Here is a 16385-nt window from a genome sequence, read left to right on the forward strand (position 1 = left end):
GACAAAGAAGGAACCAAACCAATGACAGTCTTAAGGCAGAACACAAGTAAAAGGGCAAATTCTCTACTCTAGCAAAAATGGGGAACCACAATGGAGGAGGAGGAAGAGATGCAGCAAAATTTCAGCATATAAACAACAATGCATCTTATCTGTGTTTTGTTCAGTAACAGACATCCCTATTGCTCAAAAAAAAAAAATCACATTAAAATGTTCAGTTTTGATTCAGGATATAAGGGATATGAAGAACAGAAAGAATGAAAGTCTCAGGTTTTCAAATATGGTGTAGGGATATTCTCAGCATCTTGTTTCTAAACATGGAACAAAGACAACAACAAGGGAGCTGAGATGAAAAGCTTGCAATAGCTTATTTTTTGATGGCTGAAAAGAGTAGTTGCCTTATACAGACCATTTTCTTCACAGACAGTATTCAAAGGCAATCATGGATGAAGATATTTCTTATTAAAAGATGAACACGATTTCTTTGCAGAAAAAAGGAAGACTGCACCACAGAAAACTGTGACATTGCTATAGGCAATCAGTATTGGCAGCTTTCTCATAAAAGTTATAAAAAAAAATCATAAACTGGAGTTTTTAAAGAAATCTGTAGAAAGTTTGATGAACTTAAGTAGTAATTTCAAAGCAGACTTTCACTAAATATACCACTCCCTGTACCACTGCCATTAATTCAAAACAGTGAAGTCCTTACAGTGAAAGCAGGATATACTGCAGTTTCTGAGTCTTATCCTAAACTGACTGTAATTTCCAGAATAGGAATCTTTCAACCTAAAGCCTTCTTCCAAGGAATTTGTCTCAGTGGCTAACAACTATACCTCGAGGGCTATTAAGTTTGTGGCACGGGATGTTTGTTATTATCTTTTAACATGGAACATTTTTTGTCAAGTTAAAAGGACTATTAGATTTTCTACCAATTTCTACTTTGTCCCGGGAAGAGGGGCATCCTCCATTATCCAAATGGCATCCTGTACCTCTGCCTTCTCTCTTCATTAGGGTTCTTTCTGAACTAGAAATGGAAAGGTTATCTACCTTGAATAAGTGATGATGGTCTGTCTCCTCTTCCTCCTTCTAGCTCCTCTTTGTCTGTACTGGAATACCTGTGAAGTGGCTTAGAGGAGGAAGAGTAACTGAACCAGGAGAAAGCATTAATTTGCCTCAGGAATGCCAGCTCAACTTTTGTGCCACTTCTCCATCATATTGCACCGAGCCCAGGAAAGGGCATGATACTGCAGCTGTGTGAAGAGCTAGCTGACTCACAGTCCAACTGCTGCTCGTTGTATTCTGTAACACCAAAGTAGGGGTGGGGGATGTCTGCAAACTTCCTAATTCCACATGCTGCTTGAGGGTGAGGTGAGTTGGAATCACTGATGCCCTCTTGATTACAGTCTAAACCACAACTCCTGCTGGAAAACTCCTGAGACTTGTAGGTCTCCACTGTCAAAGGCATCCAAAACTCTGATTGGAAAACAGAAAAAGAAATGTCGGGGGGGAAGCCTTCTGTAGGGATGCTTCAATGAATCACTGTCAGAATTCTGACTTCGTTATGGGCCTGCCTGGTTATGGGATGACCTCTTAACAGAGGAGTTAAAAAGCATGCCAAAAAAGCCAGCCAACTCAATGAAGCAGTTCTTTTTCCCTTTCCAGCAGCAAACGGGGTAGACTGAGCCCTTTTCCTCACAGATTGATACAGGGAACATTTCAGAATTAACTTCCAAATCCACTACTTAGAAAGTGCCTCAGTAGAATTATCTACACCTCACACTTTAACAGAGTTTCTGTGAAAGGCAGAAGAATAATGGAAGATCTTCGTGAAGGCAAACAGAGCTAATCAAGTTGTGCTCTAAACTGAATTTTAAGTGTGCACATTTCCAGCAGAAGACTTATTACCCATTTTCATTTGTTTTTAGGCTTTTCATAAAGCAGTTGGCATTTTAAGGAAGGTGAAATACTGACTTCATTAGAACAATGTTATATTACATCTTGGAATTATAAAAATACCTATCCAAGTATCTTTGAAGCATGCATGAAGTAAAATAACAGGTCCACTTTTCAAAGCACAGAAGGAATCCAAAGTATTGAAATTATTAAAATTCTGTGCATTAAATCCACAAAATAGTTAGAGCTTCTTTAATTCTACTGAAGTCCAGTTCTTTTTCTCCAAACAAGTTATTTATTTGCAATACAGAACCTACTAGGTACATTAAAGGAAATCTCTCTATTTACTATCTGAGAGACTGTAAGGTAAGTGCAGTATTTACTTTCACACTACATCTGAGATATCACAATAATGCAAATGTTTTAGAATGGCACTAGCTTTGTTTCTAAACTATGCCCCAGTAGTGTTGAGTAGAACCAATGTTCACCTTCACTCTAAAATAACGTGTTTGGTTTTTTTTTCAGACTCAGGTTGCAATATAAAAAAAGACTCTTCATGAAAGACCAAAAATGAACAAATCATAAAGATCAGCAATATTTAAAATAGAACAATGGGTTCATTTTGAATTCAACATGATCAAGATCAGCTTCCTCTCTTCAGGTTTTTTAAGTGGCTCTCAAGCTTCCTGAAGCAGTATTTAAAGCCTGTCTACTTCTTAGTAGGAGTAGTTATTATTCTAATTACTGAATAATTCCGCTTCTGTACTTTATCAAGTGATCCTAACTTCAGAGAGTTATCTACTAAATACAGTTAGACATGTATAAAAGTTACAGTGACTGTGAATTATGGAACAGCACTTTGAAATATATCTTAAAGCCTATATTCAGTATTTATGAATTAAAATATGTATATTTGAAGATGTGTATTCGTTTGCTTGAGTTTTACTTCTCTCCTTGGTTGTTTTGTTGTTGCTGGGTTTTCTTTTAAGCCTTTAAATGAACAAATAAGCAATTCCATACCTTATTTTTGAAGTAAACCTCAATTGGCAAAATGAAACCAGCATAACCAGATTCTTCAACTTTGTAGGGTGGATCCTTGCACACTGAAACAGAGAAAAAGCCTGTATTTAACAGAAAATGTTTAAAAACAGAATACGTAAACAAATAATCTGCAGCAACACTTTCATGAAAGCACCATTACAAAATTACACACATACACACAGTAGGACATATTTTTGCATATATCAGCATGAATTTTGCAAGCAAATTCCTCCTGCCAATACACAACCTACAGTTTAGAGAGAGCAGTCTGTATACATACACAGATGTTTTTCAGTTCCTTCAGTCTCTTTAAACACAAGAGCCAAAAGATATCAACACCTGGTGGACCCACTCGATATGACGACACTGTAACTGCAGAAGCGTACTTAATACCAGCTACCACAAAGCCTCTCAGAAAAAAAAATCCAGGAAGAAAACTGCCAACACATTCTCCAGAGTACTACTGGGACATCAGCCTTCTAAGGAAATGCAAGCTCAGTTAATCACAAAGTAAATTAACATAAGCTTTTCCTGCTACCTCACCATTCCCCTCCTGTTTTGCTGGCACTAACCCCACACAGGGAATTCAAGAATAAGGGAGACTCCAAGTCCTTGCTAACCTGCTGCAGCTGTCTAAGGCTACTCAGTTTTCTCCAGATAATCAATGGAAAGGGAGAAGCATCAAAAAAAAAAAAAAAGCAAAGGAAGAATAATCTTTTCCTGACTTGTTTTCAACACAGTTCTCTTAAAAACAAACAAACAAACAAAAAAAAAACCCAGCAAACAGAACTTATTTTGTCGCTCTTGGAAGGACAAGAGGACCTGTGAGATTTTAAAAGATTTTGAAGAAAATATTTAGATAACAGGTAAAAACTGAGAAGTGGAGTCAGACAGAAAAAGCTTCTGAGTTATAAATTAAGCATTTTATCTTAGAATCTCAAAGAAATATTGCTTCATAATGATGTCTTTCCTTATGAGAGCTTAACAGCATTTGAAAACATAAATACAGCAGCCCTACCTAAGCATAGTTAGGGATTATAATAACATATGCTGACAACATTTAGCCAGGGCAGTAGCCCTCCTACTTCTTCAGATTCAGAAGACTCTTAATATATATATTAGCAAAAGCAACATGTCTGTGCAGTCTGAATCAGGACCCACTGGCATAAACTCTTCTTTGTTTTAAAACTATCATAGTTGGCAACCAGAGCTCCTGCAACAGCATGTGTTAGTTAGCTAGGAGCTAACAACCAACCAGTTTGGCGAGCGGAAAAGAGAGGTGGTTCACCTAACTGTATCACAGAAGATACAGAGCAAAAAGTAACAGAAAAGTACTGTAGTGGGGAAGAAAAAGAAGAAAAACTTGATACATCTTGGCTGTCAGGTGAAGCACCCTGTGACTAGAAAAAGGGAAATATCACTCCCATTTTTATGAAGGGCAGAAACGAAGACCCAAGGAGCTACAGGCTGGTGAGCCTTGTGTCTGTGCCTGGGAAGATCAGGGAGCAGATCCTCCTGGAAGCTACGGCACATACAAAATGAGGAGGTGGCCCAAGACAGCCAAGGGTTGACCATATAAATCCTTCCTCGCCCCCATCTGGTTTGGATAAGTGGTCCAACTTCAGTTCTGCCTCAGTAATACGTAAGACCCTACAGATTACTACAGATCCAGTGAAAAATTAGTCCCTGCACAGAGAAAGCAGTTCTGAGAATATCACCACTGCAATGCAATGAGAAGCAGCCACCGGTATACGGTCTCATCTCAGGAGAACTGTAAGGGCCAGGAGAAGTGAAGGGAAAAATAAGACAAATTTCTTTGAGTTCAGCTCACAGAACAAGCACATTTCATCTCTTGCATAGAAGAATGCAGAGTTCATGATACTATGCCAGAATGCAGGATCTTTTCCATAAGTGAAAGCTTTAATCTTAGGTATTTGTAAATGCACTTGCTAAATGCAGATAGACCAGATTCCCTGAAGCAATTTTTCATGCAATTTCAAAATAAATGCTGGGGAAGCATACGTATATGCGTGTAGGTGCACCACTGCACAGGTACTGACTTACAGTAACATGCAAATCTCAGGTGTTCACCTACACTATATAGTCAGTTAGTTTCCCCTGATAGAAGACCACTTATACACTCGGCTGCAGTCCTAGCTGTATTAAAAACACTTCAAAAACTCTAGGAATAGTCAGAAGTACGTTGCCTAATGCTCTTTAAACAAAACATGCCTTCCAGAAACCACACAAAAAGTATCAGTATGCATTTTAAAATGAAAACTGCACTAACAACATTAGCATTATCAAGACAATTTTATTAACAAGGATTTCTTCTCTATACGATCTCAGTACCTGTTCTGGTACTATTCCCTGTTACGCTCATTATTCACAAATAGATGTGAGCGCATAGCTCTCATTCAATGCACTTTACAACTAAATTCTTCTGGTAATGTCAGCATAATGAGATGCACAAATTTACAGCAAGCCAGGGCAGGAGTTTGTAAGTTCTAAATTATGTGTATCTCCTACTTGTCAGGGCAATATGCCTTGTCTTCAGCTCACATAAATGGACTAAACCGTTTACTTCAGTTTGCTTCTTTATTATGTGCATTATGTTTAAGCACACATTCCCATATACTGTGTCAGACATAACTGACACCTGAAGAACAGTTGTAAACCAAAACATGAAGATGTATTTAATAGTAACAGCACTGAGGCCCAGAGATTACAATAACAAAATTGTGGTAATAACCATTAGTTTTAAAGCTTTAAGAGAAGATTTGTTTGCCACTCTAACAGTCAAACACTTTGTGTTTATTCCTTGATGAAAAATATGGTCAGAAACAGTAAATAAAGACAGAAGTTCATTTCTGGCAGGGCCATGCATAATTATAACTGTTACAATTCACATCCACTTTGTGCACCCCGCAGGACAGATGTAGTGGGCCCTGTGGGTATTTTATAGATTCTTGCCTATAATTTGCTCACATTGGTCACTGTCTCATTAACTTTTCCTGCTAATTATCATCCTCATTAAAGGAAGTGTCACAAATGAACAGCATTAATTTCCAAATGAAAGCAGGCTGCAGTACCAAACCTCTCCTGACATAAGAAGCCAGCTTTAGGTACTCGGCTGTGATTTCTATGAAAAATCTTTTACCTTGGTACACCAGCTAGTGGGCCCCAGTGCTCTGACTCCATACAAAATGAGGCAAGAAAGATGGCATGTGTTGTACCCTAGCTTCGGGCACACCTCAGCCATTAATACTAACAAATTGCCAGACAGGTTCAAACAACAGCCAGCTAAAATTACTACGTTGAGCGTGGTTTCAGTGGTAGCTCGTGCCAGGAATAGAGTGTTCCAATTTGCTTAATAACTTATGCTAACGAGTCTTTCATGAAACACGTAGAACACTGAAGCAACATTACATAGAGAATTAAGATTGAGATTTCAGCACTGTATTTACAATCACATTAAGATTCCCATCCAACATACTGAATTGCCTACATTCCTACCATTTCACAAAAAAGTGAATCCTAACAAGGTTGGGGAGCAATACTTTATACAGCAAGTGTCTATGGGTCAACCATGGTAGCCAGTGGTTGACATCAGAGAAAATATTTTCAAAGTGAAAGAGAGGAGATTTAGATTGAACATAAAGTTTTCTTACAGTGCAGGTGGTGAGGCACTGGCACGGGCTGTCCAGAAATGTGTTGGAGATCCCATCGTTGGAGACATTCAAGGTCAGGCTGGATGGGGCTCTGTGCACTCTGATCTAGCTATAGGTGTTCCTGTTCACTGAAAGGGAGTTGGTCTAGACGACCTTTAAAGATCCCTTCCAGGTTCAACAATTTTATGGCTCTATGATCTTCATCAATGGAGATCAAACTGACACACAAGACAGGAAGAAAGGGAGCAGAAAATCTTCTGTCACAACCAACAGTGTTTTTCTATATCCAAGTATCACTCAACTACTTAGCTCAGCACTGGCCTTTAAACACTGCTATAAGATCAGCAGATAGAGTTTCTTAACTACTCTGAACAAAAACAGTCAAAATAAGGTACGTTTTTACATAGTTAAATACGCAAGATGAATTAATGCCAGCTTAAAAGCCTGCATTTGCCCTCTTAATTCTGATTCTTCACACATAAAGGCAGAAAAAAATAATGCCTTGAGCACACAACTGACAACGTCTGAAACAGCACGGAGCTTCCTACTTCCCCTGACTAAAGTGGAGCAACCAGAAGCTTTCCACATACAAAGCTGCCAATAATTCTGAAGACTTTATAGGTGTTACTTAATTTAATAATTTCCAGTGCATATATGCAACCTGTCCATGTGCCCAAGAAACAATTAAGAAGATGAAGCAGCAAATTCAGCATATCTAAGTAGTCCTAATTTTTGTTGTTTTTTTTTTTTCCTGCGGCACATACCCTTTAAAAGATAATCCCTAAGTGTTTTGACGAATGGTTTAAGATTAGGAGGGACACCTGAAGTGTCTTCAGCACTTCAGAGTGCTGCACAAGCTAATTAGATGCACGCAGGCTGCACATGCGAAAGAATCTATTCTCTGCCACATGTACAGGAGAACTGTACTAACAGAGGACAGACAAGAGCTACCTCTTCTTTGAAGTTTCATCTCGTGTGAATTTCAACAGTATATCCTTGCATAACTTATTTCTTCCTATAGTATTTACCAGTTTTGCTGAAATGGGAAAGAAAAGTGGATTAAAGAAACTCCACCTTACACAACAGATTACAGAGCAACACTGGATAGCTACAAATCACCCACGGGACCTTCAAATGCCATATTAGATCCCCAGGTCCCACCCGTTTCAGGACTTCCACCAGGAAGAACACTGATCTTAGAAGTCACAGCAACTACAGGCATCTAAAGATACTTGGGCACCTGTGAGCTTTCCAACTTAATCTCCTTTATAAATGGCGCAGAGCTTGTCCTCTTGAGTCAAGTACACAAAACTACTGACCTAGGTTCTGCAATGCACATGCATGCAGCAATCCTTTAGGAAACAAAGAACTTAATGGATATGTCTGGGATGGTTCACAGTTCAACCTTTTCCATCTGTCTGCTCCCTCAACTTTCCTTCATTTCTGAGAACTCATTTTCAGAGCTATCAAAATTACCCCCGAATTCAAATACTTACGTCAAACACCTCTGCCAAACTGCAAGATGAGGCTAAGGATTTTCCAATGCATCTCTCAGTTCTCTGAGGTTATCTTACTGATCAGTAAGTCAGTTATTTCATCTGTAAGGTTTTGAATGATATTGAGCACATCCTTTAACTTTGAATAATATCAATTAGAATGGTTGGAACAGCTCCTGAGCTGAATTTGAAGGCTGTTGTAGCAGTCTCCAGCAAAAGCTAAGTAGCAAAGGACATTTCTTCAAAGTGGGTGAAATAAGGTATTCAAAATAAGATGCAGATTGGAGATTTCACAGCACCATGAAAGCTGCATGTTTCTGCTCACAAGAAAAAAGAGCGTTTGAGATAACGTTAATTAGTATCTAACAGCAAAGCAGAGTTAGCACAACCTGATTATCTGTGGCAAGAGCATTTTACACTTAAAGAAACAATATCCACTATATACCTTTATTGCATTTTGAAGTCTGCAGACAGACTGTAAAACATTTTAACTTAGATCAGTAGCAAATTACGTGCCATTCAAGTATTCAGTATTAATCCCAATGATTCTTTCTTCATATCAAATGTACTAGAAAACATTAAAAATGTTGCTTGTATCATTTACTTGATAGCCTTTCTGATGCTGTTCAGAGCAGCTGCGTACAAGATCATGAATGCTAGTTCATATTTCATTGCTACTTTAGCAATTGCAGAGTGAGTCTAAGAGAAGGAAAACAAAAAAAATAGTGTTTTGTATATATTTGGTTAATAACATCCATGAGCAGATGGGGAAATAAAGTATGGTATCCTAATGTAAACAAACATCTATATCATATTAATATGATATGCACTTAAAGCTATAGAAGCGTACAGCTGAGGTTAAAATAATTAATTATTTACACTATGTTTGTATGAATGTGTCTGTTTGCTCTGGCTTTCACTCAACATTTCTTGCCTAAGAACCCAACAAATCTTTTCAACTAAAAATAACCAGTAAGCACAGAGATTTCAAGTCTGTGCAATTCATCCTACTATGAATATGATGTAAAGTACACCCCAGGGCATAAACACAGCTTAAGAGCTGCATGTAGGCAATGCACGTGTTTTATTTGTTGGCATGCAGGTAATTATGACAACAACTACATTATTTTGTCATTGAACATTCTGTAACAAGAAAATAGGTTGCCGCATGAGCATAATGATGAGTATGTTGTAAAGAAGGATCATAGAAAATTCAGATTTTCCTCAAAAGAAATAATAAAAGTTGTAATGCTCTGACTACTACGGCACACTCAGTTTTATTTCTCTGCCTTTAAAAAGTACAAGATATTAATTTTTAAATGCTGAACATAGCTCACAATGGAAAAGGGAAGAAGTATAGATCAGAACTTAAAAGCAGAAAATCTTCAAAGCAGTACGTGGTCTAATCCCTAGTAATTGATTTTGTTCTAGGCCAATTCCAGCATAAAGTGAACAAATGGTCTTTAAAAATCCTCACCTTAAAAAACGCTACATTCATGGGACTCTATTTGTATTACTAATCTGCTGGTAATCTGTAAAACAGTAACAAAAATAAAGTGACAACGCTGTCCAAATATACATTTGATAGATTTTGTCTAGGGATTTGTCTAAGAAAGCAAACTGCTTTCTTAGGCATTAAAGCCATTTGTTCTGCACTCTTTCAACTCCGTTTTCAAAAATGCCTGGGAAAAAAAAGTAGACAAAATTACATTTGCAAATTGGTCTTTTTCTTTAAAAGAGTAAACAAAACAAAAAAAAAAGAGAAGGACTACAGACTGATATAATTTTTGATTGTTTATATATTATTGAGTAAAAATATCTTCCAGTTCAAAAACAAAAATTTCCTGTCGGAGATTTCTGATTAGGAGGGGAAATACACTTCAGTGGTATATGAGAAGGGAGTGATTCTCTAAGTATAACAGCATCTGCAAATTTAAGCTGGCTGCAAGCAAGGCAAAAAAAACATTGAGGAACACAGATTTTACTGAATTCTTGAAGTCAAACAATTCTAAGAGACCATGCTACAGAAATACAGAAGTACAGAAATAATGCTGCTTATCAGTGTAACATGTTTACACATGCACAGACAAAAAACACACACATTATTTTTCAAAAGAGCCACTGTACTCTCGCATGGAAATTCTGGACTTATCTCCAAAGCTGTCTTTCTAAAGGAGAAGAGCAGTCTGGAATCTGGCTGCTGGCTCAGCTTTGAGCACCCAGTACAGATCAAGCATCTAGAAGCCCCATCTCAACCTCTGAATTTTGTTACGGTTCACAAGTAACTGAAAAATCTCACCTTTGGAACTAATGAAACCAGACTTTCAGCAAAGATAAATATCTAGTCTAGAATGGGAGCTATGCTCCTCAGTTTCCCTGTAAACCCTAGCCTGCAGTTGTTTCTCAGAAAAGATGTATGTACAGCATTCTTCCCAGTTTTCCTGTCAGTGACATTTTTATAATTCAATTGTTAGGTTGCAAGCATTGGTTAAATGTACATAGTTTTGCTAACGATTCCGTCAAAACATTCTGGGGGCATTTAACTGCTTCAGTTCTACAGATCTGGAGATTGTGCAGTGCTTTCTAACAAATACTAACAAAGTGCTGAAAATAATTTTTGTTACAAATACTTCAAAATTTAGCTTCAGCATTTAGACAGAAATGGCACACATTTTTAGAATCACTGGCAACAGTAGGTTTAGATTTGTTAATAATTATGCTCCAGTCCTCGATCTATAGTATGTTCTGCTTCTACAAAACTATTTTAAGAGCATTTCAAAGAATACATCATTAAAACAGAAAATGTCACTACAAAACAAGCCGGAAAAAAAGAAAGCATTTGTAAAGCTGAAAACTAAAGAATACTTTAGTTGCATAATAGGCAGATTTTGTATAACTCTGTAGAGGATTAAGATATTTGAGGTGTACAGAACAATGAGCAGTATCAATAAATACATTTCAGTCTAATCCTCAGAAGTTTAAGAGGGTTTTTTTTTTTTTAGTAATCTAAAGTCTCTGAACTTCTGTTGTACGTCATTCTTCAAAGCATTGTTTTTCATCTTGAATCCTCTTACTATCATTCATTAGTGAAGCATAAAACAATGTTATTTGTTTTCAATACTGAATGATCTTATTGTCACTCTTTCCAATGAAAATGACATGGATTTTTGTTTTCATTCTACTTCCAAGCTTATTAAGTAGGAACTTGGTCGTGCTGTACAGACTCAAAGAGCTTCTGGGAATCTAAGGCTTGATATATTTGAATAGCAAACTCGACTTCAGAATTTGACTAGGACGTTCTTGTAATAGCAGGTACTTAAAATACTTCAAGAAGAAGTTACATGTCCCTGTATTTCTTCAATAGCTCTTCAGTTCTTCTTTTTAAGTGACCCTCAGTTTGGAATAGCAAAATGACCACTTGAGAAATTGTTCCCCCAGACATTACGTGCTAAAATGACAAGTAAAATTTTGATCCCTTAAAACAAGCCAAGCCTTGTTTAATTTACATGTTTTTACTAAATTAAACTGTGATTCTGAACTTCAAATAATCCAGGGCTGAGAAAAACAAAAAGTATTCACAGTTTCAACAAAGATTATTGTGTGCCATTTTAATACTGAAATCAGCACAGGGAAACAGTGAATTCTGGTTTGTACTGAACTCTCAGCTCTCACTCACATCAAACCAATACTGAGCAAAGCCTAAAGAGACAAAGAAAATGTTAATACGATAAATAGCTTAGGAAAGATACTCTAACTCTTCTCACAATCCATCATTTAACCTTGTGAATGGGAACTCTATCACTTCAGTTCCAATTATTTCCTTTTGCTCACAGAAAAATGTATTTCTTTCCTTGATACTCTTTTGGCAAATCATTTCTTCAAGTATTTTATCTGATTAAATAGCACCTTGAAATAAAACAAATAATTCAGCATCTTGAACAAAAGTTGAAGTGCACGAAACCAGCCATACATGCGAGAAAAAAGTAAGCTCACAACATTATTTCATTTGAGGCCATGACTCAAAAATACTGCAGAGGAATAGAAGAATTTACACTTCAGTTCTGATGAAGGGAACACTATGATTCATTGTGTGAAGTAGGGTAATTCAAACCTGCAAAATTACATACTCCTGGCAGTAATTTGCTTCAATCTTTACAAAAAATTCCCCTACTTCATAGAATCACAGAATGGTTCGAGTTGGAAGGGACCTTTAAGGTCATTTAGTTCCAAACCCCCCTGCTATAAGTAGGGACACCTCCCACTAGACCAGCTTGCTCAAAGCCCCATCCAGCCTAGCCTTAAATGCTTCCAGAGAAGGGGGATCCATAACCTCACTGGGCAACCTGTTCCAGTGTCTCACCACCCTCACAGTAAAGGATTTCTTCTTAATATCTAGTCTAAATCTACCCTCTTCCAGTTGAAAGCCATTTTTCCTTGTCCTGTCACTACACGCCCCTACAAAATGCCTCTCCCCAGCTTTCCTGTAGGTTCCCAGCAGGTACTGAAAGGCTGCTATAGGGTGCAATGGGAGCCTTTGCTCCTCCAGGCTGTTGAGCCCCCGCCCTCTCAGCATGTCCTTGTAGGGGGAGGCTTTCTAACTAACTCTTATAATTCTTTTTGGAATTCTTCGACTAGAAGACAGTAGATAAAACAGAAATAAGTGCTTGAGATACTCTTTCAGACATTTGCACTGTGTCTGCTCACAGATTTTCTATATCAAAGCATTCTCCTGTTGGACTTCATTTATCCAAAGCATGCTTGCTTTCCCATAGTAGATTCAATTGATGATACCTAACCACACAAGAACAGTTTTCAAAATCTAGCATTTTTCATTCTAGGAGTTCTTTAGTCTGTTTTACTTATTTTTAACCTAACAATTGAATGATTGCTCCAGGAAATTGTGGGAATAGATGGATCTTAGGTTATATTCTCATCTGATTATCTCCATGTTAAAGGGTACCCCTAACCACAGTATGTGTTTATTTTAGTCTGCTATTAAATTAACAAACAAAAAGGTAAAGGGAAGCACTTTAGAATTATGCACGAGTCTTCTGGCTATTCCACACGCTTCTCTATAAAGTTACAGGGATGGCAGCCACCAGAGGGCTGTCCATCAGCAAGGTTACCTAGTTAAGAACTTGTCTCTGTTCATATGAAAGGAGAAAGCGCCAGAACTTGTCGCTAAAACGCACTTCCTTAAGTGAGGAAAATTTAAGACGTAGATGGAACAGCGAAAGGCAGAAAAGCTCTACTTATCCCAAAAGCTGGTCAAGGACAGACTGAGTAGGATCAACAAGGGTAAGAGTGATGAACTGCATGGAGTAGTACAGGGCCATGGGCCTCTTGGGAATAGAAGAACCTTTGCTACTTCCGGCACTTCTTGTCCATGGCAGAGGGTTGACCCTCCACCACTGCACACCCTTCACCCAATCGACAGAAAGACATACTCCACTGGGCCTGGGTCAGTAGTGCACAGGCTCACGCTGTATTTTCAATACACATAATCCAAAATATGAAAAAGAGAACACAATAACAACATTGGAGCTGCAAAGATTCAGTACATAGAAGCAGGACAACCTAAAACAAAACTAATAACACTTGCCATGACAAGCTCCACAGTGTGCCCTGAAAGGGTTGCAAGTTCGAAGGAGAACAATGAACTGGAGGTGGGTGAGGAAAGGGAATTGTTCCAACAACAGATTTCCATTCCAGCTCTTAGAAACAGATTTTTGTTATTAGCAGAGGTTCAGTCGTGCTTCAGAAACTGAAGATGCTTTTCTAGCTGTTCACCAGGGTAATTCACATAGACATTCAACGCTCTTTAGACACACCAAGTCTACCAGAAGTAGACAGAGCAAATCAGTCCCATGGTTGTCAATCATGGGAACAGACAAATGGGCTTTCCACTGGTTTTAAGTCATGAGACACTAAGATCTCCGCTGTACAATAACAATTCACTCCAAGCAAGGTCCTCCAAGCAAGTCCCAGTTAAATATAATTAAGAGGAAGACTACAAAAAGCAACAAAAGGACAGAGTGTTGGAAACACAGAACAACCAAGCATTTTTATAACTCATTCTCCAAAGTGTACATGCTGGAGAATATTTATGTATACATACTAATGACATTGTAGTAAAATGGTAAAAAGTATCACAGTCCACATAAGACATAGTATAGTCCTCATGAGAGTAGAAAATTAACATCTTTATTCTACCCAGTTGTTTACATTTCTATTAGAATTGCGTAAGAGATGAAACCTTCCTTCCGTTCCAGGGTAGACTCCAGAGAATGAAGAAATTAGCAGTGTCTTTCCTTTTCAGGAAAACTTTTACTTTAATTATGAGCAAGAACAATGACAGACTGTATCTGATTTAGTTTTCTTTCAAAAACAATTCTAAGCACCAGACACTCTTAAGCTTCTTCATAGTTGTAGTAAAGCTTAAGGATTTCATACACTAGTAATAAAAGCATAGTAGAGCTGTTCACTTTATGGTTAGAGAAACTAGGTGCACACAGAAAGTACACTGCCCAGTAACACAGTGTACATGGCGAAGTCAGGTAAACAAGCCCAAAACTTGAATGCAGTATTGTGATGGCACCACCTACTTGTACTTGAAGACTTCAGAACCAAGAAAAACATCAAGAGGAGGGCTGAAGAAGTACATAGATAAAACGTACTACAGAAAAAAATCTTCAATGAAATAATACAGAACACTTGAATTGGACAGACATTCCTTTTCCCTTTTAATTAAAAAGGTAGGTAGCTTAGAACTTTGTAATTCTTAATGAGCTACTTTTCAACATGAGACTGCTATTCACTACATTTATTAATGACTAGTTGTAAGGCAGGCAGCACACAGGGAAGAAAACATCTTGATAAAAGAAAAGCAGATTAAGCACCAAGTGAGCATTATAAAGAAAACCAGGTGACTTAACTTCCTACACTGAACAAAGAAATAACATAATCAGTGTAGAGAAAGACATACAACAATCTAAAATGGCACAATGTAGAACCGTAATTCCATTTTAAGTGCTTATCAGTCACTACCATAATCTATTTATGAACATGAAAAGTCAAAGCAATCTCAATGTGAATCCAGTAAACTGGAAGATTAGCTATTTCAGTTAATTAATATGTCTGTTTTTCAACAGCCTAGCATAATTTCTCTGGGTAGCTGAGTTGCTGGTACTGATGAGACTTTATCTTTTTATTTATAAGATGCCATTTGACTCAAAACCTCTTGACACCTCAAGCCCAATACATTTCTGAATTTATCATCTTCAGTTTGCCTGTGAACCTTAAAAAAAAAAAAAAAATCAGCTTATGTTAAGTCCTTATATTCAATCCCATTCCTTGCTTGGAGAAATTACGCATGTGCTAGGTTAAACTAACAGGTCTCCTTTGACATGCTAATGTAAATATCATCACTACCGAAATACACAAATTTTACTTTTGTATCCTTACTGACAGCTTCTGCAGTATTCAGAGGACGTTTTGTCCAAATCCTGTCTTTGTCTGACAGTGGCCTAAGCATTTGACAGAGACTTTGGGATACAGTTTCACCACAGTTAATTAAATGGATCATTTTAAATGGAGATACAGAAAATAAAACAACTGCCTTACACTTGCATAGTGATCTGTATTTATTTTCTCTTATTTGCTTTTCTCACCTCTCAGCTAACACTCTTCCCAGGGAAGTGCACAAAGATGTACAAGTGTTCATAATTCTACTCCTGCTAGCTACACTTCATTGCAGGAGCAGCCTAAGACATACAGCTGCAACTCCTCACAGGCGTTCAGGCAGCCTTTGCCATGCCTCAGTGAACAGTAATCCATTTTACCCTCAGAAAGCAGGCACAATAATGCAGGAAATGTCAGGACTCCAAAACTGTTTGTCCAAATCATCCAGGACACTAAACTAACATCTACATTGCCAATCTGAAGGTAACTTTCAGTTTCCATCTCCTTTAGGGTTCTCTAAATACTTGAAATAATTATTTTATCACCAGACCGAACATTTTCAATACTCCTGGTATACCAGTCTGTGGCCAGTAGTTCAGGGAACAGACACAAAATTCGGTTCTGATTCTCTTCTGTAACAGAGGTAATAACCAAAAACATTGATCTTTGGGAACATACTGCAAAAGGTTTGCTAGTTTCCCACCTCCTCTACTTAGCAACAATTAATTTAATAAGTGAAGTAGTTCGGTTGCATAGGACACTTTTTTGTTCCTTAATGCTTTGAACAAAGAACAGGTCGTTTCATTTCATGGTTTTCTCCTGGGAG

At 37.7% G+C, this 16385-nt stretch overlaps 1 protein-coding gene across 3 annotated transcripts in view; it reads right to left on the reverse strand.

Moving 5' to 3' along the window:
- The window catches only part of MLLT3 (MLLT3, super elongation complex subunit), a 113934-nt gene that overhangs the window by 51685 nt on the left and 45864 nt on the right, over positions 1–16385 (reverse strand). For all 3 annotated transcript variants that reach the window (XM_004949130.5, XM_424818.8, XM_046905841.1), the window contains one exon: positions 2911–2993. In XM_004949130.5, the coding sequence (XP_004949187.1) occupies positions 2911–2993 (83 nt within the window). The remainder of the gene's footprint in view (positions 1–2910; positions 2994–16385) is intronic.

The sequence above is a fragment of the Gallus gallus genome, chromosome Z (assembly GCF_016699485.2).
Source record: "Gallus gallus isolate bGalGal1 chromosome Z, bGalGal1.mat.broiler.GRCg7b, whole genome shotgun sequence".
Lineage (NCBI taxonomy): Eukaryota > Metazoa > Chordata > Aves > Galliformes > Phasianidae > Gallus > Gallus gallus.